General features: G+C 40.0%; 1 protein-coding gene across 6 annotated transcripts in view; it reads right to left on the bottom strand.

The window, feature by feature from the left end:
* Nucleotides 1-22475, bottom strand: part of kcna4 (potassium voltage-gated channel, shaker-related subfamily, member 4) — a 94307-nt gene extending 71832 nt beyond the window's left edge. For 3 of the 6 annotated variants that reach the window (XR_008601697.1, XR_008601694.1, XR_008601696.1), the window contains exons 1-2: nt 22335-22475; nt 18493-22120 (exon numbers count right to left, since the gene is read on the bottom strand). Coding sequence is in view for 2 of the 6 variants with exons in the window: in XM_055010599.1 (XP_054866574.1) it covers nt 19564-21612 (2049 nt within the window). In the remaining 4 variants the exon portion in view is untranslated. Of the gene's footprint in view, nt 1-15741; nt 22121-22207 lie in introns of those variants that run through there. The other 3 variants (XR_008601695.1, XM_055010599.1, XM_035949898.2) reach the window with 3 other exon arrangements.
* Between the last annotated feature and the right edge of the window lie 34 nt (nt 22476-22509).

Genomic DNA, 22509 nt, shown 5'->3' with positions numbered 1-22509 from the left:
CACCTCTGACCGTCGAGCAGAACCCACGGAACCAAGAGTAAAATCAAATTAATCAGCAGATCTCCTGACAGGCGAACGCACAAAGTTTGGTCTTGACTTCTAGAAGTTTGCACTAATTGCGGCGCTGACGTGACTGGAGAGGGCTCCTTGTGTAATCGTTATTACAGCGGGGACGGATTCCACCGGACTTGAGTAATGTGGACGTACAATTTCATGCCCGGAGCCACTATTTGCCTCCATCTCCTGCATTTCAGAGCCACAGCTGACGTGGTCCGACCTAATAACTGTGACATATGTGGATCAAACGAGCCTAACGAGCAGCACGGAAGGCCTCCTATAGCAGAACACAATCATGTTTATTCATAAAGCTGGTTTCTGCACGCAGGTTTACACTGGCGAGATGCTATGATATGAAAGTATGCAGTAAAAAACTTATTCTTGCAAAAATACTGTAAAATAATGGAAACAGCATGTGTATTTTTTTACTTTTTTCATTTTTAATACAGGATTTTTACTTGGATAGAAACGGTGCAATCACCTGATGTATATATGTTGTTAATTAAAAAATAAAACTATGAAACGAACCAAAAAAGCTGAAATATGTCAGCAGCTGAGGAACCAAAAATTACTGTAAATTAGAAAAATTATGTAAATTCATACTTGATACGGTAACTTAGCAAAAACATAACTATTTTTTAAAAATGTCTGAAAATGTAATAAATTTTTCTTTCAAATCTTTGTTAATTTTTTGTAAAAGAAAGATAATTTTTCATGACTTAAATACAGTAAAAAAATAAATTTAAAGTCATTTTACAGTCAAACACAGTAAAAGAACAAATGAGCAATTTGTAAAAATTCACATTTTTAAAAAAATATGTTGACATTATTTACAGTTTTGGACTGTTTTTTGTTATTGTGTAAACTTTTTTTCTGAGATTTTTGCTAGTTATTTAACTTAACAAGTGCGAAATCTGTAAAATAACAGTTTAAAAAATGTTTTTAATTAGTTATTATATTTCATGTTTTTTAATCTTTAATGTGCATGATTTTTTTGCCATAAATATCAGTAAAATTAGATACATTCTTGCAGGTTTTAAAAATTAAATACAATTTAAAAATTACAGTCAGACACTGTTAAAGAACAAATTCCAATTTTATATATATATATATATATATTTTTTTTTTTTTCTCATTATGTATTTATTTTTGGTTCTTTTTTTCTTTACTGACATTATTTACAATTTTGACTTTAAAAAAAAAAACACTGATGACTTGAAAATATAATTTTTCTAGATATTATCTGTAATTTAGCACACAGAGGAAATCTGAAAAGAAACAGCAAATTAAAAAAAAGGTCTATAAACAAGTAAACAAAACAAACCAATCTATAAAATAACAGTTTCAGAAAATCATTATATATTTGTTTTTTTAAAATCCTTACATGATTGTACATGATTTTTTTTTTTTTTTAGCAGTAAATATCCATAAAAATAGATATTGTTTTGATGATTTAAATATTTAGATACAGTGTAAAACAAACAAAAAAAAATCATATATGGCAATTTGTTCTTTTACGGTCTGTAATTACACTTTTTTTTAATACTGACATTATTTAAATTAATTTTGCAACTTTTTAAAAACACTGTAGACATGTAAATTATTGTTATTTTGTCTGGATTTTACTGGATATTATCTGTAATTTCACACAGCAGTGGGAATTTGTAAAATCGCAGTGAATTTTAAAAATACGAGGTACAGTCAGACCATTCTACAGCTGAAACTCCACCTAGAGTGACTGAAAGCAGCATCATAAAGTTGCAGAGTTCACTTTCCTGCTCTGTCACTTCCTCTAATCCTTCTTTTTGTTCCATACCAGACTGAAATAAAGCACTGATAGTTGCACTGATCGTCCAGATGTACATTTTTATATCTCCAGCTCATGCACACTTTGCAGACTCATCCATAAACCTGATGACATGAGCAGAAACCCTCAGCAGAATGTTTGCATTATCTTGTACGATACGCTGTCGTCTATTTACTGACTTCACCCTTCAGTGGTTTTGTGTTGTTTTTTTTAAATACTGCGACCCGTCGGGACTTTTCCAGGAGCAGTGGGGCGTCCGGCCGCCGCTCACCGGCTCATCTTCACAGCGAGTCGCTCAGATCTAAAAAACTTTTTCTGGTTGAGTAGCTGCTCCATTTAATCACATCTCCAGCTTGTTCATAAAAGCTGCAGCGCTGTAGGGTTTTAGGCGGCACTCTGGAAAATGAGAGGGGCGAAAAAGCCTCAACTTGATATGACAAATCTTTGAAATGCTTACCTTTCCCTCTGCCATAACAAATCTGTAATCCTGCGCTGGCCCAGATTGTGTGACGGCAGAGTTAATCAACATTTTGACCACCGTTAGCTGCAGGTGAAACACTCTGAACCCACTAAACACACACATTTTGACTGTTTTCATTCACTACAACACATGCTAACTGCATTATGTATATTAATGTCTAGAACCCACTAAACTCACACATTTTGACTGTTTTCATTCATGTACTAACTGTATTATTATTTATTAACTGATCACAGTTCTCTGCAGTAGAATGTGACATTTCAAGTTTAATACTGACTAGACTTTATTATATACTATATTTTATAATAATATAGTATTTATAATATAATATTTATATACTATATAATATTACTGCTGTAATCAACATTAACTAACTGTAGTTTAGTGTCTTCTTTGTTGTTTTGTTTCTTGTTTGTCATCTTGCATCTTGTTTGTGTCGTTTTGTGATTTTTTGTCTCTTTTTTTGCTGTTTTGTCTCTTTTATGTCTTTTTTGTCTCTTTTGTGTCATTTTGTGTCTCTCGTGTCGTTTTCTGTCTTGTTTATGTTGTTTTTTGTCTCAATTGTGTGGCTTTGTGTCTCTTTTTTGCTGTTGGGTCTCTTGTGTTTTTTTGTCATTTTGTGTCTCGTTTGTGTCATTTTGTGTCTTGCTTGTATTGTTTTGTGTCTTGTTTATGCTGTTTTGTATCTCTCATTTGTTATTTTGTTTTTGTGTCTTGTGTCGTTTGTATCTTGCTTCAGTCATTTTGTGCCATTTTGTGTCTTTTTTGATGTTTTGTCTCTTGTTTTTTTTATTTTGTGTCATTCTGTATGGTTTTGTGTGTCATTTTCCATCTCATTTATGTAGTTTTCTATCTTGTTTTGTCGTTTTGTGTCTTGTCATTTTCCATCTTATGTCGTTTTCTGTCTCATTTGTGTTTTCTTCTTCGTTTGTGTCATTTTGTGTCTCGTTTGTATTGTTTTGTCTCATTTTTGTTATTTTGTGTCTCCTGCATGTTGTTTTGTGTCGTGTTTTGTCTCATTTTTCTGTCTTGACTTGTTTGTGACATTTTATTCGTGGTCTCGGGTTTTAGGCGGCACTCTGGAAAATGAGAGGGGCGAAAAAGCCTCAACTTGATATGACAAATCTTTGAAATGCTTACCTTTCCCTCTGCCATAACAAATCTGTAATCCTGCGCTGGCCCAGATTGTGTGACGGCAGAGTTAATCAACATTTTGACCACCGTTAGCTGCAGGTGAAACACTCTGAACCCACTAAACACACACATTTTGACTGTTTTCATTCACTACAACACATGCTAACTGCATTATGTATATTAATGTCTAGAACCCACTAAACTCACACATTTTGACTGTTTTCATTCATGTACTAACTGTATTATTATTTATTAACTGATCACAGTTCTCTGCAGTAGAATGTGACATTTCAAGTTTAATACTGACTAGACTTTATTATATACTATATTTTATAATAATATAGTATTTATAATATACAATATTTATATACTATATAATATTACTGCTGTAATCAACATTAACTAACTGTAGTTTAGTGTCTTCTTTGTTGTTTTGTGTCTTGTTTGTCATCTTGCATCTTGTTTGTGTCGTTTTGTGATTTTTTTGTCTCTTTTTTTGCTGTTTTGTCTCTTTTATGTCTTTTTTGTCTCTTTTGTGTCATTTTGTGTCTCGTGTCGTTTTCTGTCTTGTTTATGTTGTTTTTTGTCTCAATTGTGTGGCTTTGTGTCTCTTTTTTGCTGTTGGGTCTCTTGTGTTTTTTTGTCATTTTGTGTCTCGTTTGTGTCATTTTGTGTCTTGCTTGTATTGTTTTGTGTCTTGTTTATGCTGTTTTGTATCTCTCATTTGTTATTTTGTTTTTGTGTCTTGTGTCGTTTGTATCTTGCTTCAGTCATTTTGTGCCATTTTGTGTCTTTTTTGATGTTTTGTCTCTTGTTTTTTTTATTTTGTGTCATTCTGTATGGTTTTGTGTGTCATTTTCCATCTCATTTATGTAGTTTTCTATCTTGTTTTGTCGTTTTGTGTCTTGTCATTTTCCATCTTATGTCGTTTTCTGTCTCATTTGTGTTTTCTTCTTCGTTTGTGTCATTTTGTGTCTCGTTTGTATTGTTTTGTCTCATTTTTGTTATTTTGTGTCTCCTGCATGTTGTTTTGTGTCGTGCTTTGTCTCATTTTTCTGTCTTGACTTCCTAGTGACATTTTATTCGTGTCTCTTTCTGTCATTTTGTGTCTCGTTTCTGTTATTTTCTGTCTCGTTTGTCATTTTGTCTCCTGTGTGTTGTTTTGTGTCGTGCTTTGTCTCATTTTTCTGTCTTGACTTGTTTGTGACGTTTTATTCGTGTCTCTTTCTGTCATTTTGTGTCTTGTTTTTTTGTGTTGTATCAAATATTTCCTTCAGTTGACACCTTTAGTTTTCTAATCATTCCATCACATTTTCCAGTTTCTATTCTTATTTTAGAAAAACATAAAACACTGCTGGTTGTATTTTTGCAGTAATTCATTTCAGTGTTTCTGAACACAAACCTTCATCAACAGCTTTAATTTTATTTTTAATCACCACAAACCGATGACGTCCACAGCAGCTGATTCCTGTGTGGGCGGAGAAACCCAACACGGAGGCATATATGTGTAATTAGCAATCCAATCTACACGTCTAGGATGCAGCAGCACAATACAGATTAATGCAGGGGGAGAGAATCGGGTTGCTTCCTTCAATAGAGCCCCGTTATGTAACGGCTGCATGGAAACCAGCAGCTGGTTTAAACTTACATGCTAATCCCAGGTGTGCATTAATGAGCGCTGCTGTCAGGCGGTGGAAAACGGGAGGCGACAAACAAAAACACGGCGTCCTGCAGCAGTCAGGACGTTCTGCGAGGTCCGGCTGATTGGTCGGTGAAAGGGCCAGGGGTGGAACCGACGGTTTACGGCGATAACGGTGGAGGATTTAGCATTAACCAAGGCAAACGTCAGCATTTCATCTGGCTAGCTACGTAGCTAATTAAGCTAACGAAGCTCCATCGTTGGTGGAAAACACTGAATCCGGTTCAGTTTTTAGTGTTTGTGCTTTAAAATTAGCATTTATTAGCTGCATACTGCAAAACATGAGACTCCAACTAACAAATCCAAAGCAAAAATAGATTTTTTTTCATCCATGAGCTGGGTTAGAGTTTCCACCGTTGAATTAAATGCAAGATAGATTGTGTCATCTTGTGTCTCGCTTGCATTGTTTTTTGATGTTTTGTCTCTTTTTTGTCTTTTTTTGTCATTTTGTGTCTCGTTTGTGTCATTTTATGTCTTGTTTGTGATGTTTGGTCTCCTCTTTTGTGTTTTTGTGTAATTTTGTGTATTGTTTGTCATTTAATGTCTCATTTGTGTCATTTTGTGATGTTGTGTTTCTTTTGTGTTTTTTGTGTAATTTTGTGTCTCATCTATGTCATTTTGTGTCTCGTTTGTGATGTTTTTCCTCGTCTGCATTTTTTTTGTTGTTTTTTGTCTCATTTTTTTGTCATTTTGTGTCTCGTTTGCATCGTTTTCCATCTTGTTTATGTTGTTTTACATCTTGTTTATGTCATTTTCCATCTCATTTGTGCCGTTTTCCATCTTGTCGTTTTCCATCACATTTGTGTTGTTTTCCATCTTGTTTGTGCCATTTTGTGTCTCGCTTTTGTTGTTTTGTCTCATTTTTGTCATTTTGTGTCTTGTTTGCATTGTTTTCCATCTCGTTTGTTTTGTTTTTTGTCTCATTTTTGTCATTCTGTGTCTTGTTTATGTCGTTTTCTATCTCGTTAGTGTTGTGTTCTCTTGTGTGGTTTTCTATCTCGTTTTTGCCTTTTTGCTCATCTGTGATTGGTCAGCTGACGTCTCCTCACCTGGTTAAACTCTTCTTCTGACTTCTCGCTGCCTTCGCTTCTCTCCGACCCTGTTTGGAAGAATCTCGACGCTGAAACCGACGAATCCGTCCTGAACTCCCTGAACTGTTTGTTGATGATTTTACACAAAAAAAAGGACAATAATTATCATAAATAGTGAGAATGACAGCAGCTGGAGGCCTGGTGTGTGTGTTGGCAGCAGCCGGTCTTTTATCAGGCTGATTAATGGCTGATGAACGGAGACTTTCCAGCCTCCTGAAGTTCCCCTACGGTTTTTATGTTGTTTCTTTGGATACTTCACAGCACCAGATTTTATCAGCAGGGCGTCTATGAATAGAATATTTACGGCGATTACTTAAAACACAGCATTTAAGATTCTTTCCTCAAACGAGCACACATTAGCGTGTTGTTCCAGGACGCGTAGTGCTGCTTGATTGATGATTTTTATCCACAAAATTATAACATTTAAGAAGAAAAACATCCATCAGGATCAGTGGGGAACCTGTGAGAACAACAAGAATGTTTTTGCTCACATTCTTAGAGGCAATGATGCACATACAGTCTGATTTAACATCATATTTCACTCTTTTAGTCCTCAGGTAACAGTTTTTGTATATGTAAGTACTGAGGTAAGTACTGAATAAAGATGAGTTTACCGTCCACAGACAAATTAGTAACGCACCACTAAAAAAGGAAATATAAAATTATAAGGAGCTGTTGCTTTAGACCCACAAGATGTTTTTTAGGCCACTAATGCTGGATTACACCTGATTAAGTCATACTTTACATTTAAATTATGTTGCACCAAACTTCTAAATAACCTTCTAAACCCCAAAACCTGTTGAACCTGTTAAATGCCAGATTTTGTCTCGCTTGTGTTGTTTTTTTATGTGCTATTTATGTCGTTTTATGTCTCGTTTGTGTTGGTTTGTGATGTTTTGTCTCTGTTTTTTGTCATTTTGTGTCTGATTTTTGTCATTTTGTGTCTTGTGTCATTTTCCATCTTATGTTGTTTTCCATCTCGTTTGTGTCATTTTGTGTCTCATTTATGTCATTTTCTGTCTCATTTTGTCATTTTGTGTCTTGTTTGTCATTTTCCATTTTGTTTATGTTGTTTATCATCTTGTTTACAATTCAATTATCTTTATTGTCCCCTGAGGGAAATTTGCTTTGCAGGTGAGTAAAACAACAAACACAAAACATAGCAACAAAACTCCAAACACAATCACTATCACAAAGATTCAAGGAAAATGCGGCAAGGACAAGTGACCACTGAAGGCAGGACCATCATTCCACATCACTACCATTCACCTTTTTCTAAGATTCAGATTTATTTGTGTGATGGTTTGGGCTACAAAAGAGTCCCTCATCCTGTTGATTTGGCCTTTGGCACTCTAAATCTCCTGCCAGAGGCTAGGAGCTCAATCTCAGTGTGGAGAGGATGTTCAGGACACTGTGTGATGTCCTGAGCCTTAGAGTTCACTCTCTTCAGATATGTTGTTGACAGGTCTGGTAATGTGACACCTATGATTTTACTTGCAATTTTGATGATGTGTTCTAACCTTTTTCTGTTTTCTAATGAAAGACTGCCAAACCATGTGATGATGGCAAAGGTCAGGACAGATTCAACCATGGAATGGTAGAACATTGCCAACAGTTTGGAGCACACCCCGAACCTGTTGAGCGTCCGGAGAAAGTGCAGTCGCTGCTGTGATTTTTTGTACACAACATCTGTTTTCATTAAAAGAGAGCTTACTGTCTATGACGACACCAAGGTACTTAAAGCTGGTGACGCGCTCCACTGTCTCCCCCTTGATCACAGTTAAAAATGGTGGTTTTGGTTTCCTTCTAAAATCTATGCACATGTCCTTGGTTTTGGTAAAAATGAGTCGTCGCACCAGTGAATAAAATCATCCACCACCGGCCCCGGGGCTGTGTCCTCTCCTTGTAACAAGCTCACTATGACAGTGTCATCAGCAAACTTCAGAATATGTCTTCCTGAATGTAAACGTCTACAGTCATCAGTGTACAGGATGTATAAGATGGGTGAGAGGACAGAGTCCTGTGGAGAACCAGTGGAGGAGAGGAGGACGTCCGACAGAGAACCATTGACTCTCACACATTGTGATCTGTTTGTTAAAAAATCTATCTAAAATCCAGCCAGCGATACTAGGACCCAACTTAAAATTTGATAATAATTTAGAAGCTAAAATATGGGGCTGGATTTTGTTAAAAGCAGAAGTAAAATCTAAAAACAGTAGATGTGCGTGGGTGGCTGGGCCTTCGAGGTGTTTAAAAACAAAGTTAAGAAGAGTTAAAACCGCATCATCCACGCCTCTTTTAGTCCTGTATGCAAATTGCAAAGGGTCTAAAATGTCCTCCACAGCCTCCACCAACTCTCTCTTGATTAATTTTTCAAAGGCCTTCAGGGCTATCGGTCTGTAATCATTAATAGACTTGGGGGATTTTACTTTAGCCACAGGCACAACTGTTGACCTTTTCCACAGTTCGGGGACCATCTGCTGCTCCAAGGAGCACTTAAATATGTGATGAAAAACAAGAGACAGTTGATCTGAACAGTGTCTGAGGAGGTTACCAGAGATGTTATCAGGGTCTGGGCTTTTGTTGGTTTTGGTTTTGCTGAATACGGTCCTAACATCTTCAACACTAAAATCAAGATTAAAATTAGAATTAAAAATGGGCTCTGTGATAGAGGCAGTTTCAAACCTTATCTGATCTACTTTCTCTCTAAAAGCATCTGAGTCAAACCTGAGATAAAAACGATTAAAATGATCAGCTAGCTCCTTGTCTGAATTAAAACCATTTAATCTGACTGACTGTTCTTTAACATTTTAGTGCCTGTCATGGTTGACATGCCATTCCAGACACTTTTAAGGTCCCTGCTGTTAAATTTCTGTTCAATTTTGTCTTTATACCTTAGTTTAGCTTTTTTAATTTCTGCTCTGACCAATCTTTTTGCCTCTCTGTTCTCCACAACACTGCCCTTTTTAAATAAATCATGTTTCATCTTTATCATTTCCTTTAAGGACTTGTTTATCCAGGGCTTATTGTTGGGGAAGACTTTGACCTGTCGTGTAGGGATACAAGACTCTTCACAAAAAGTTATATAGCTACACACAGTAGAGGTAAGTTCGTGTATGTCCATGGTACTTGAAGGGCTCTGGGGTCCGTCTGGCTGAGAAAACACAGATCAATCAGTACAGTCCAAGCATCCCTGCAAGCACTGGACAGCACCTGGAGACCACACCTTAACAAACTTAAATTTGGCAGCCTCCCTCTTTAACACAGTCTTATAGGCAGGCTCCAGCAGAATGGTGTTGTGGTCTGAGGATCCTAAGGGAGGCAGTGTGGACGATCTAAAAGCATCTTTGATGGACCCACAGCAGAGACCAAGAGTCTTATTAAAACGGGTTGGACAGGTGATATACTGATAAAAGTGAGTCAGAGCTGATGTCAGTTTGCACTGATTAAAATCCCCAAGAATAAAAACAGTAGCATCCAGAGACAATGATTGTAGTCCCTCTGTGGAGTGTCTGATCACTTGTGCTGCATTTTTGGTGTTGGCTTTAGGGTGAATATAGACCACAGTGATAAAGATTTGGGGGAATTCTCTTGGGAGATAAAACAGGCAGACTGACACAGACAGCAGTTCAATGTCAGGGGTGCATATTCTTTCCCTAATAGTGATGTTGTTGCACCACCTTTGATTGACATAGAGGCAGACCCCGCCTCCATGGGATTTCCCGGTGACGTCACTGTCTCTATCCGTGTGGAAGGGAGTCCCGAAGCCATCAAGGAGTAGGTCTGAGTCAGGATCGCTGTCAGAGAGCCAGGTTTCAGTCAGGGCCAGCACACAGGTGTTCCTGTACAGGTGGAGATGGTGCACGTTGGCCTGGAGCTCATCCGTTGTGTTACGGAGGGTCTGCACATTAGCCAGGATCAGTGTTGGAAGCGGGAGGTGGTTCAGTTTTTGACGCCTCAGCCTCAGCTCTTACCCCTCTTCCATCTTTTAGCGTGCTTAAAACTGTCATTGAGTCTATAAATGGAGTTATTTTTCAGGTGCAGAACAAGCGAATCTGATAGAGGTTGAAGTTTGTTCAAATGCAGCAACATGCTCTTGGTGTATAGTAGTTTGGAGGAGACATCAGGCTGCAGGTGGTGACAGAAGTCATTGACAGCCACTGAAATGGAGATTGTAGTCCACCAAATGAATGCGAATAACAGCTCCATTTCCAGTTATCCTTCAGTGTGTATGTCCAGAGATTGTCCAAGACAGGTGACAAACTAGTGGCGTAACCAAGATCAGGACGATTACCTGATCAAACAGACTCACACAGCAAGCACACAGACGTTCACCCTCCTGCTGGTCGCTACACCAGCAGCGCCCTCACCCCCATGCCGTTTTCTGTCCTTTGTGTCATTTTCCATTTTGTTTGTTGTTTTCCATCTTGTTTGTGTCGTTTTCCTTCTTCTTTGTGTTTTCTGTCTCAGTTTGTCATTTTCTGTTTTGTTTGTGTCTTTTTCCATCTCATTTTTGTCATTTCATGTCTCATCTTTGTCGTTTTCCATCTCGTTAGTGTGTCGTTTTGTCTTGCTTTTGTTGTTTTGTCTCTTTTCTGTCATTCTGTTCTAGCAGCTGCTTTCTGGAGTTCAGATGTCTAAAAAAAAGACATTTCAGCCTCTATTCAAACCTGTCTAGTTTTTACTGGATTAAATTGAATTCTGTTGCACAAAGCCTTCAATAAAATATGATTTATTATTAACTTAAACTAAAGGAACTTTTTGGAATGGATGGAGCAGAATAATCAAGTCTGCCTGAAGAAAGTTAACTGCTGAATTTCTTTCTCTGGAGCTGAACGGGAGATTTCAGAAACATTTCAGTGACAGAAATTCTATAAAGTGCTGCTGAGATGTTATGAATGTTTCTAAAAGTAAACAGGAATTAGTGTGGTTTAAAAAACTAGAATTTCTGCTGCACTTTTAGTACTTTCCCTTCAACGAGGGCAGAAAGTCGATGATTTCACCCTCTTCCTGTATTTATCAGGTCACAACAGCAAGCGAATCTGTTTTTCATTCATTTATTAATTTAAATATTTAATCATCTCTGTTGGTGCAGTGCAGCTTTAACACTTAAAGACGTCCTACAGGGACGACTCTGACCTACTGAGAGGCGTTTTGATGTACGAGCTGCTTGTTTTTACGTCGGTCGCATGCATGAAAAAACACACAGAAGCATTCCAGCGATGCATCGAACATCCTGCAGACGCTTCACACTGTTCTGCTGCACAAAAAAACACGTTCTGGAGATACTCAAAGCAAATAATCTGATGACTGAGTAGCATCTAAGTTTAGTCTGATGTGAGAAATCATAATAATAATCAACTATACAGTTAGTGTTTGGTTCTGCTTTAAACCTCTGAACCCAAAAAAACCCTGTTAGCTTTGATGTTATCGTTTAAAAATCACCAAAATTACAACATTTATCAGAGCCACAAACTGTAAAACTAGAAGGAATGACTGGATTTTCAGCTCAATGACAATTTGTGAACACCTCATCTGTCAGTATGTCCTGTTGAATCTGCAAAATTACTCAGATCTGAGCTTCAAATTGTGGTATTTCATCCAATTTGTGTAAAAAACAAAACAATTCAGGAAATTTTCAGAAAACTGGGCTTTAATCTTTAATCTACAGCGCCGTGAATTAGTATTTGGACTCTTAAATATCGATTTCTTCTTGGACCTGGAGTGATTTATTCAGTTTTTCTGTAAACCAAGAAGTTAAAAAAAAACCAGAATTCTTCATGTTTTTATGTTATAAGAACAAAAACAAGCAGCAAATCTTCACACTTAGACGATAAAACCTTCAAAAGTCTCTGTAACAGAAACTTTTTCCTTAAATCTGTAGTGATTTGTTCAGTTTTCCTCTGGTCCCTCAGCTGTGTTTTTGCCTTAATTTCATTTTGCTGTATCTACTAAAGTGACAATCTCTGGATGACAGTTTGAATGTGCTTCATCCGTCCCCCAGATGTCCCTGCCTCCAGCCCCGGTGCATTCTGGGAGCGGATCCAGCCCCGGTGACCCTGAGCGGCCGTCAGGAGATGGATGGACGTCTTGGCTGCAGGTAGGATGGTTTTCTGAGCAGCTGAACGAGTCGTTTGTCAGCAGAGACTCTGACCTGCAGCCGGCAGCACAGTGTGGTTCTGTTATTCACAGCAGGTCCTTTTAATTCTTCATAAAGTGTCAGATGTCAGAACGACAGAGAAAAACCTGAGGATTAGTCTGGTCCTCTTAATTAGGACTGTTTTAACCGATTCTGTTTTATCACCATAATAGTGATGAGAGGCTGCATGACATACAGATTGATGTCATTTTGTGATGGTTTGTCTCGTCTTTTGTGTCTTTTACATCATTTTGTGTCTCATTTATGTCATTTTGTCGTTTATGTCATTTTGCGTCTCGTTTGTTCTTTTGTGTCTCGTTTATGTCATTTTGTGTCTCTTTTACGCCGTTTTGTGTCTCTTTTATGTCGTTTTGTCTCGCTTCTGTCTTTCTGTGATGTTTTGTCTCTTCTTTTGTGTTTCTTTTATATCGTTTGGTGTCTCTTTTATGTCAATTTGTGTCTCGCTTCTGTCTTTTTGTGATGTTTTGTCTCCTTTTTTGTGTCTCGTTTGTCATTTTGTGTCTCTTTTACGCCGTTTTGTGTCTCGCTTCTGTCTTTTTGTGATCTTTTGTCTCCTCTTTTGTGTCTCGTTTTTGTCATTTTTGAAAAAGCATTTTTAATAAGTCATGTTCTGGTTTATATGACAATAATAGTGATGTGAAAGGCTGGACAACATACATGTCGACCTACTTCTGTTTGAATTTAACATAAATTTAATATATTTTACTGTTTATGGGAATATTTTCCTCTTCAATACAGAAAACATCATATATGAGCTTCAAACTGAGCACAATGTCCACAACAAAAAGGCAGCAAACTACCAAAATGAGATGTTTTAGTTTGAAAACAGAGACTTTTCTCATTGACTAATGTTTTCTTAGCAATAACAATCGTAATAATATTCTATTTTTTCAGTAAAATGTGGTTCATAGCCTTAAGATTTGGTAGAAATGCAGCATCCATGATGTTTATGACGCACTGAGACAAAACTCAAACGTTTTTGTATTTATTTTCTCTCATCGTTGCTCACAATTTAGCTCAAAGATGTTCCAAACTACATCATAAACACAGAATCATCAAGTATTTCAGCAACCTGTTGTTTCAATAGTATAAAAACAGTTTCCCTTCCTTCCAAACATTGGTTCCTACTGACACAACTCAACACTAACCGTCTCCTTAAACCTCATCAGGGTCCTCAGAGTTCATTTTGAAGTTGAATTTTATTAGTAAATTCATAATTAGTCAAACAAATGAACTAATAAATGGAAAACCTTTCACATTTTCTCGTCTCTTGCTCCATACAGTCCAAACGTGACTCCGTCCTGTGATTCACCAGAATGGAGGCTCGTAAACAACATTTATCAATGAGTGCTTCGTCTACAGGAGGATAAACTGCAGCTGCAGCGACTCCAGGTAGGGCGGAGACTTATTAAAACCATCAATACCTTTGTCACTTCCAGTCAATCAATATTCATCCATTAACCGTTTACTTACTACAAGTCATACATAAAAATAAAAGCTCATCGATTTGTCCCTGAACCTGAAGGGATTGATTCAGTTTTTCTGTCAAACCTAGAGGTCAAAAAAGCAGAATTCTTCATGTTTTAATGTTATAAAAACAAAAGCAAGTAGAAAATCTTCTCACTTGGAAGATCAAACCTGCGAAAGTCTCTTAAACAGACATTTTTCCTTAACCCTCATGCTGTCCTGCAGGTCAAAATTAATCCGTTTTAAAGCCAGAAAATGTGGAAAAAATATGTATTTTCACAGTGAAACTTCTGATGTCCACATTTTCAACATTTTTGGGGAATCTTTGAACATTTTTGGTGGAAAAAAAGAAATGTTAAAAATGTTTCTTAAGAACATTCACCAAAAAAAATAATTTTATTTTTTTTGTGAATGTTCTTAAAGAAAATAGAAGTTTTACTGATATATATGGAATCACTTTAGATATTTTTAGGATTTTTTGGAAGATTTTTACTCATTTTTTGAAAATATTTACAAGAATTTTCTTGCCAAATTTGGGGGATTTTTTTATTTTTTTTTTTTTTTTAAATAAAACTTTTAAGGGAAACTTTCAAGGAATTATTGGAGTTTTCTTCCTGAAGGTTTTGCAAATTTTCAGAATTTTGGGGATTTTTTTTGCTGAATTTTTGGATTTTTTTCAGACAAGGAAACAATATTTTTGGTGCCTGTAAATGAAGACAACAGGAGGGTTAAATCTGAAGTGATTTCTTACATTTTTCTATCAACCAAGAGGTCAAAGTAAGCAGAATTATTCATGCTTTAATGTTATAAGAACAAAAATTAGCAGCTAAACTTCACACTGAGAAGATAAAACCGGCAAAAGTCACCTTTCCCTAAATCTGAAGTGATTTCTGTAGTTTTGCTCTACTTCAGTTAGGAGAAAAACGCAGAAATCTTCATGTTCTAACAAAAACAAGCAACAAATGTCCTCACTTAAAAGGTAAAAACTGCAAAATTGTATTCAAAAGAAACTTGTTTCCTAAATCTGAAGTGATTTTTTTCAGTTTTTTCTTTAACCCAAGGGGTCAAAAACACAGAATTCGTCATGTTCTAATGTTATATGAACAAAACAAGCAGCTAAACTTCACACTTAGATGATAAAACCTTTAAATTTCTCTTTAACAGAAACTTTTAGTTTAGTTTTCCTCGACCCCAACTGGTAGAAAATCACTGAATTCTTTATGTTTTAATGTTATCCATCCAGGGTTTGGACATTGAGATGGTGGACACATACAAATACCTGGGTGTTCACCTCAACAACAAACTGGACTGGACACACAATACAGAGGTTCTGTACAAGAAGGGCCAAAGTGGTCTCCACCTGCTGAGGAGACTGAGGTCCTTTGGAGTGTGCAGGACTCTGCTCAGGACATTCTATGACTCTGTGGTAGCGTCTGCTATCTTCTATGCAGTGGTCTGCTGGGGAGCAGGGAGCACTGAAAGGGACAGAAAGAGACTAAACAGACTGGTCAGGAGGAGGTTCTGTCCTGGACTGTTCCCTGGACTCCATAGAGGAGGTGGGTGAGAGGAGGATGTTGTCAAAGCTCACATCCATCATGGACAATCCCTCTCACCCACTGCATGACACTGTGGGGTCTTTAAGCAGCTCCTTCAGCAGCAGACTGAGACATCCACCCTGCAAGAAAGAGCGCTATCGCAGGTCCTTCATCCCATCTGCTATAAGACTTTACAACATCAGCATCACTGGCTGATGTTAACATAAACTGGACTATATCATTACCACCCCAAACCATAAAATTTGCACAGACATTCTTGCACTGCACATCTTTGCACTTTTAAACTTTATTTTTATTTTTTCTGTTAAAAATTTTGCCACCCTTGTATATATTGTAAATAAAACTGCTGTAACAATGTAAATTTCCCCTGGAGTGGGGAGAAATAAAGAACTTTATCTTATCTTATCTTATCTTATAAAAAGAAAAACAAAAAGTAAGTCTTCTCACTTTTTTGAACTTGTCGTTTTTCCATTTTTTGTCGCTTTGTACCTTTTTTGTCAGATTTTTTGTCTCTTTTTGTTTTGTTTCATGTCGTTTGTCTCATTTTTTGTCATTTTGTGTCTCGTTTTTGTAATTTTTTGTCTTGTTTTTACTTTTTTTGTCTGACTTTTGTCATTTGTCTCATGTTTTTATTCTTTTTTCTCGCTTTTGTTACTTTTTTGTTTGTCCATTTTTTGTCGTTTTGTAATTTTTTTGTCTAATTTTTTGTCTTTTTTGTTTTGTTTCGTGTTGCTTGTCTTGTTTTTTTTGTCATTTTGTGTCTCATTTTTGTAATATTTGGTCTTGTTTTTGTTGGTTTTTGTCTTTTTTTGTCATTTGTCTCATGTTTTGTCATTTTTTTCTCTTTTGTCACTTTTTTAAACTTGTGTCATTTGTCCATTTTTTGTCGCTTAGTCCTTTTTTTGTCAGATTTTTTGTCTCTGTTTTGTTTTGTGTCGTTTGTCTCATTTTTTGTCATTTTGTGTCTCACTTTTGTAATATTTTGTCGTTTTTTTGTCTGACTTTTGGCGTTCGTCTCATATTTTTGCCATTTTGTTTCTCGCTTTTGTCTTTTTTTTTGACTTGTTTGTCCGTTTTTTGTTGCTTTGTAACCTTTTTTGTCTAATTTTTTGTCAGCACTCAGTACCAGAAAGTTGCTTTTTAACTTTTTAACCAACATCAGACAGTCTTTAGGGCTCAAATCTTCCACCTGGACAAATGAAACAACCTGTTCCTTGTAGAAACATCCAGAATGTGTGAATGTGCAGCTGATTCTCATGTCTAACTTGTCTAATGTCCTCCGGAGGATTTACATTTCCACCCTGCTCTTGTTCAAACAGCACATTTGACCACGACCGGCTCTCAAACTGTCACCAGAACCCTGCTCCTCGCGTCTCCGGCTGATTTAGGGTGAAGCTCAGGCAGATGGTTGTAAAAACATCCTTCCACTGCCAAACACACACACACACACACACCCACACACACACACACACACACACACACACACGCACGCACACACACACACACACACACACACCGCTCAGCAGCAGCATCCAATTGAGTTAATAAAAGCAACAGACATTTTTCTGAAGTGGAGGAGGAGGAAGCTTCAGCATTTTTTGTGTGTTTTTTTTGTCTCATCTGCAGACAAAAGATGCAAACATGTTTATATGGAACATTTTAGGTCAGGGGTGTCCAACATGCGGCCCGTGGGAAAACACCGGCCCTCCAGAGGGTCCAATCCGGTCCGACTTTGTAAAGAGTATAAATTCCAGAGAAGACATTAACTGCAGATTGTAAATTAGTAAAATTATAAATTTAAAATAATTTCTAGGCCATGACAAGTTGTTTGGATCATAAAGTAAAATACTTGATTGTTCATTGTTCTTTTGTCGTTTTGTGTCTCATTTTTGTAATATTGTGTCTTGTCTTGGTTGTTTTTTGTATTTTTTTTGTCTGACTTTTGTTGTTCATCTCATGTTTTTGTCATTTTGTCTTACTTGTGTTTTTAGTTTCATTTTTGTCGTTTTGCGTTTTACTTGATTTATTGTTTTATGTATCGTTTTTGTCGTTTTCTGGGTTTTTTGTGTTGCTTGTGTCCATTTTTTGTCACTTTGCAACTTTTTTGGCAAATTTTTTGTCTCATTTTATATTTCGTTTTGTGTCTGTCTCATTTTTTGTCATTTTCTTTCTTGCTTTTGTCATTTTGTGTCTCATTTCTGTAATATTTTTTCGTGTTTTTGTTGTTTTTGTTATGTGGTTCAGTTCCAGATGACTAAATGTTGTGTTCCTTTGTAGACACTCTGTGATCTGGAAGTTGTAATGTGGAAATGATAAACTGAGGCTGAATGTTGCTGAAATGAAATTTATTTTTCTTCATAAATTTCAGGTTGTTCATAATATTTTATAAAAAGATAATTCCTTGAATGTGAACATTTTCAGAATGTACTTTTTTGCACTAAAACAAAGGAAACGTGAGGAGTTGTGGTTATTTATAGGTTATTAAGCTGTGATTTTACTGGTCACTGGAGATCAAACTGGGCTGAATGTGGAACCTGAACTAGAATGAGTTTGACTCCCCTGTTTTAAGTAATAAAAGTCATATTTTTAGGCTCATGTTCTCCTGCTGTGGATCAGATAAGTGGACAGAAGAAGAAAAATAAAGGATCAAAGCAGGACTGAAGCACTTAATATTCAGATTAATATAAAAATAAAGCTACATTATTTATTATGTGGCCTCTGATGATAAAACTGCAGCTGCTATGAGTGGATCTGTTTGCAGTGTTGTTGGATATTTAACCGCATGTGACGGCTGGAATGTGTGCCACGTTCGGCCACACTTTTACGCACTTTTACGCACTTTTACGCACGGACATCCATGCGTCATTCTTTGGTCTGAGGATGAGAGGTTAATAAATATAGGAGGTAGTGAGTGTGGCGTGTGTTTATCATCTTGGGGATGTTCCTCCAAAGCCTTTCTGGCTCAGATTGAATTGTTTTAATCATCAGTGGATAAAAACAACTAAAACTGAGTGTGACACAGCAACTGCAGGCTACATACCTTGGAAGACGTCCACATCCCGATGGTCCTCTGAGCTCCGAGATAATTATAGTCCTCTTGAGGAAAAAAAAAAAGAAACAAATATTTTTGTGCACCAAGTCCAGCGGACAGGAGAGAAAATTTGTCGTAAACTTCCCTCCGAGGAGTTTCCACGACAGAGTCATTTTTGCTGTGACTTTCCATCTGCGTCCGTGTAAAGGGATATTGTCATTTTGAGGTGGTTTGAAATGAAACTGGGAAAGAAAAAAGAAAAAGACCTGCTGTCGCCAAGGCTCCAAGAGTGTCCATAGAAAACCTGGTGCGAGTCATTTCTCCAGCCAGTTTAACGGGTGGTTCCTGTGCTTAGCTCTCCGTGGGTCAACAACAACAACACGAGGCGTTCTGTTTGTTTTGGCCTGATGTGGAAAAGCGTTTATCTGTGTGGATGTCATAGAAACGACTGTAGCCCTGGTTTATTAGATGCCTGCTGCTAAATGCTCTGTCTTATCAATGAGCTTCTTTATTAATGTTAGAAAATCTTTTATCTGTCTTTTCATTTATTGGAGTCCAATTTTTTTCCTGGCAGCGCATGAACGGGGTTCTTAATATCCGCAGTTTGCTGAGGAAACATTCTTCTGCTAAGTGGTCCGAGGATGACTAAATTATTGCCATTTCCATGGCCTACAGCTTCTGTCTCTACTGTAAATACAAATCTGCCAAACCCAGCGCGAAATTCTACATTAGTGCAAACAAATTTTAAACTTTATTGCATAACAGCAAAACGATCGTCCCTACCTTCGTCTTATTGACAGATGAAACTCATAAAGTGCGAATGCATAGCCTGGTTCCTCTACAATTTGGATTCCGTGTCAGATTTGGAAGCACGCACAGGTCGGATGGACTAATTGATGAACCTACGAGGCAGAGCTGCTCCTAAGGTTCGCGGTGTGGAGGAGAATCTGAACCTGCCAATTGGTGGCCTGTGGGTGTGTGTGCGCGTGTGCGTGTGCGTGGGCTCTGAGGCGTGCGTAAAACGTTGTGTTGGGGATCACCTGTTGAGTAGGGCGCGTTCCTCTGCAGGACTGCTTGTAATCACACGTCAGTCTGAATGGATTTGGAGTTAGTGCTGTTTTTCCTGCTGATGTCGGTGCCGTTGCCTTTACTGGGGCTCTTGTCCAGCCCGCACAGAGACTCCGTCACCCCCTCCTCCATCTCCATGTACTCCGCTTTGTCACCCAGCGAGGAGCCGGAGGGAGAGCCTTTGAATTTCCGTAGAAAGTCCGGGAAGTAGGGGCAGCCCGGGGGCATGCTCTCCACCACCGGAGACTGGTCCTCGTTGTCGGTCTCCCGGTGGTAGAAGTAGTTGAAGTTGGACACGATGACCGGCACCGGCAGCGCGATGGTCAACACGCCCGCTATCGCGCACAGGGAGCCCACGATCTTCCCGCCCACCGTGATGGGCTTCATGTCTCCGTAGCCCACCGTGGTCATGGTCACCACGGCCCACCAGAACGCGTCCGGGATGCTCGTGAACTGAGACGTGGGCTCGTCCGCCTCGGCGAAGTACACGGCGCTGGAGAACAGGATGACTCCGATGACCAGGAAGAAGATGAGGAGGGCCAGCTCCCGCATGCTGGCCCGCAGGGTGTGACCCAGGATCTGCAGCCCCTTGGAGTGTCGGGACAGCTTGAAGATGCGGAACACCCGGACCAGGCGGATTATTCTGAGGATGGCGAAGCTCATGGCCTGCTGCCCGTTGCCCTGGTGCTGCGCCAGGTCCGTGCCGAGAGTTATGAAGTAAGGCAAAATGGAGACAATGTCTATCGAGTTCATAATGTTTTTAAAGAACGCGGGTTTGCTCGGACTCGCGAAGAAGCGGACTATAATCTCAAAGGAGAACCAGATGATGCAGACCGTCTCCACGATGAAGAACGGGTCGTTGAAGGGGGTGAAGCCGTGGTCCGGCTCAGAGGAGTTGTGTCGTGGCTGCAGATACTCTTTTTCATCCCTGAACTCCGGCAGCGTCTCCAGGCAGAAGATGACGATGGAGATGACGATGACCAGGACGGAGACCACAGCGATGCCCCGGGCCGGACTCGAGCTCTCCGGGTACTCGAACAGGAGCCAGATCTGCCGCTTGAACTCGTCCTCCGGCAGCGGCTTCTCCTCCTCCTTCACGAAACCCTCATCCTCCCGAAACTTGAGGATCGCCTCCTCCCCCAGTTCGTAAAACTTCACCTCCTCGGAGAAGATGTCGAACGGGACGTTAACGGGTCTTTTTAACCGGCCGCCGGACTGGTAGTAGTACAGGATGGCGTCGAAGCTCGGCCGGTTCCGGTCGAAGAAGTATTCGTTCCTCAGCGGGTCGAAGTACCTGATCCTCTTGTCCGGGTCTCCCAGCAGAGTGTCCGGGAACTGAGTGAGAGTCTTGAGCTGAGTTTCAAACTTCAGCCCGGACACGTTGATCACGACTCTCTCGCAGCAGCCGCACTCGCTGTAAACGTTCTCGTAACCGGACTGCGGCCGCCGGTCGGTGATCGACACCGTCTCTTCCTCATCATCCATGTTGCACAGAAAGCTCGACCTCTTGCTGCCCCGGCCGCCCTCCTCCTCCTCGTCCTCCTCCTCCTCGGCTCCCTCGGCCTCTTCCTCCTCGATCATGATGTCCTCCTCGGATCCGAGCAGCGCCAGCTCCGAGTGGCGCAGGTCTCCGCCGAGAGTCGTCCGGTTGCGTCTCCAGCGTCCGACGCCGCGCTGCTTTTTCCGCTCTCTGAGGAGTCTGTGCTGCTGCTCGGGCTCCTGCTGCTGCGAGGAGGAGGCGGAGGAGGAGGAGGGGCGCGAGGCGGTGCCGCCGCCGCTGATGTTGGCGGAGGAGGAGGCGGCGCGAGACTGATGCTGGCGGTTGTTAAGGAGATGAGCGCCGGAGGAGGTGGAGGTGGAGGTGGACCCCCCCACGCTCGCTCCGCCGCCGCCGCCTCCCTCCGCACCGCATCCGCCCTCCGCCGCTGCGGCCGCCGCTCGCGACTGGGCAGCAGCCTGGCGCTCCCTCTCGCGCTCCCTCTCCCGTGCGCGGGCTTGGGCATAACCGTACGGCAGGTGACTGTTGCACCCGCCGTCCGCGCCCACCATGGCAAACTCCATTTTCAGTCCGTGTGAAGGCTTCAGTTACCGCGAGGTGCAGCTCGGAGCGCGCAGAGCCGCGAAATGAGGCATCAAACCGTTGAGCAGAGAATCAGAGAAAGTCACACCTCAGCCAGGTCCACGCTGAGCGCGCTGCGTGTTACATGATAGAAGACTGAGGCTCAGCTTCCCCCCCGCCGCCAGGGTTTTATGACATCATTACCATAACCAAAAAATGTGAGGCCGGTGCCACAGCCTGTTACGCAGCCGCTCCGTCCAACTATTGGTTCGGCATTTTAAATCACCAAGTCAACAAGCGACACCACAACAGTCCCTGCGCGGCTCCTCTGGCGCCCATCAGGTGGTTAATCTCCCAGCTCCGAACCCAATGCGTCTTCTGATCCTCCGTGGTCACTCCTGGTTGCCATTTTATGAGATGAGATGAAAAAAAAGCAAAAGAGAAAAATGGATCTCCGCTGTGGTGATGGAGCTCCGCTGGAGGACTTTATCCCTCTGACGCTCCGCGGAGCTGCGAGACAAGAGAAGACAGGGAAAAAAACATCAGAATAATAATATCTGTAACAGTGCGCTGCTGTTGTGTCCAAACACTACGCACCTCCTGTCATGAGAGGCTGCAAACTTCAGCGGTTCATCAGCATTCTGTTGTTATTATGGAGGAACCGACATTACGCACGAAATGTTCTCATTAAAGTAGCCTCCCTCCGTGCTGACTGCATACTTACATGTGAAAAGGGGCCACACGAGCCGCCTGAGCCCCTCCAAACAATCCGCTGGAGGAGGAGGAGGAGGAGGAGGAGGAGGAGGAGGAGGAGGAGGAGGGAGGTTAGGTGAGGATGCAGTTCTTCGCTTTTGCTCAAATCTTGATTTCGAGCTGCAACATCACAGATGCCCGTCGGA

The sequence above is a fragment of the Amphiprion ocellaris genome, chromosome 1 (assembly GCF_022539595.1).
Source record: "Amphiprion ocellaris isolate individual 3 ecotype Okinawa chromosome 1, ASM2253959v1, whole genome shotgun sequence".
NCBI lineage: Eukaryota > Metazoa > Chordata > Actinopteri > Pomacentridae > Amphiprion > Amphiprion ocellaris.
This window is presented reverse-complemented; position numbering and strand designations above follow the sequence as displayed.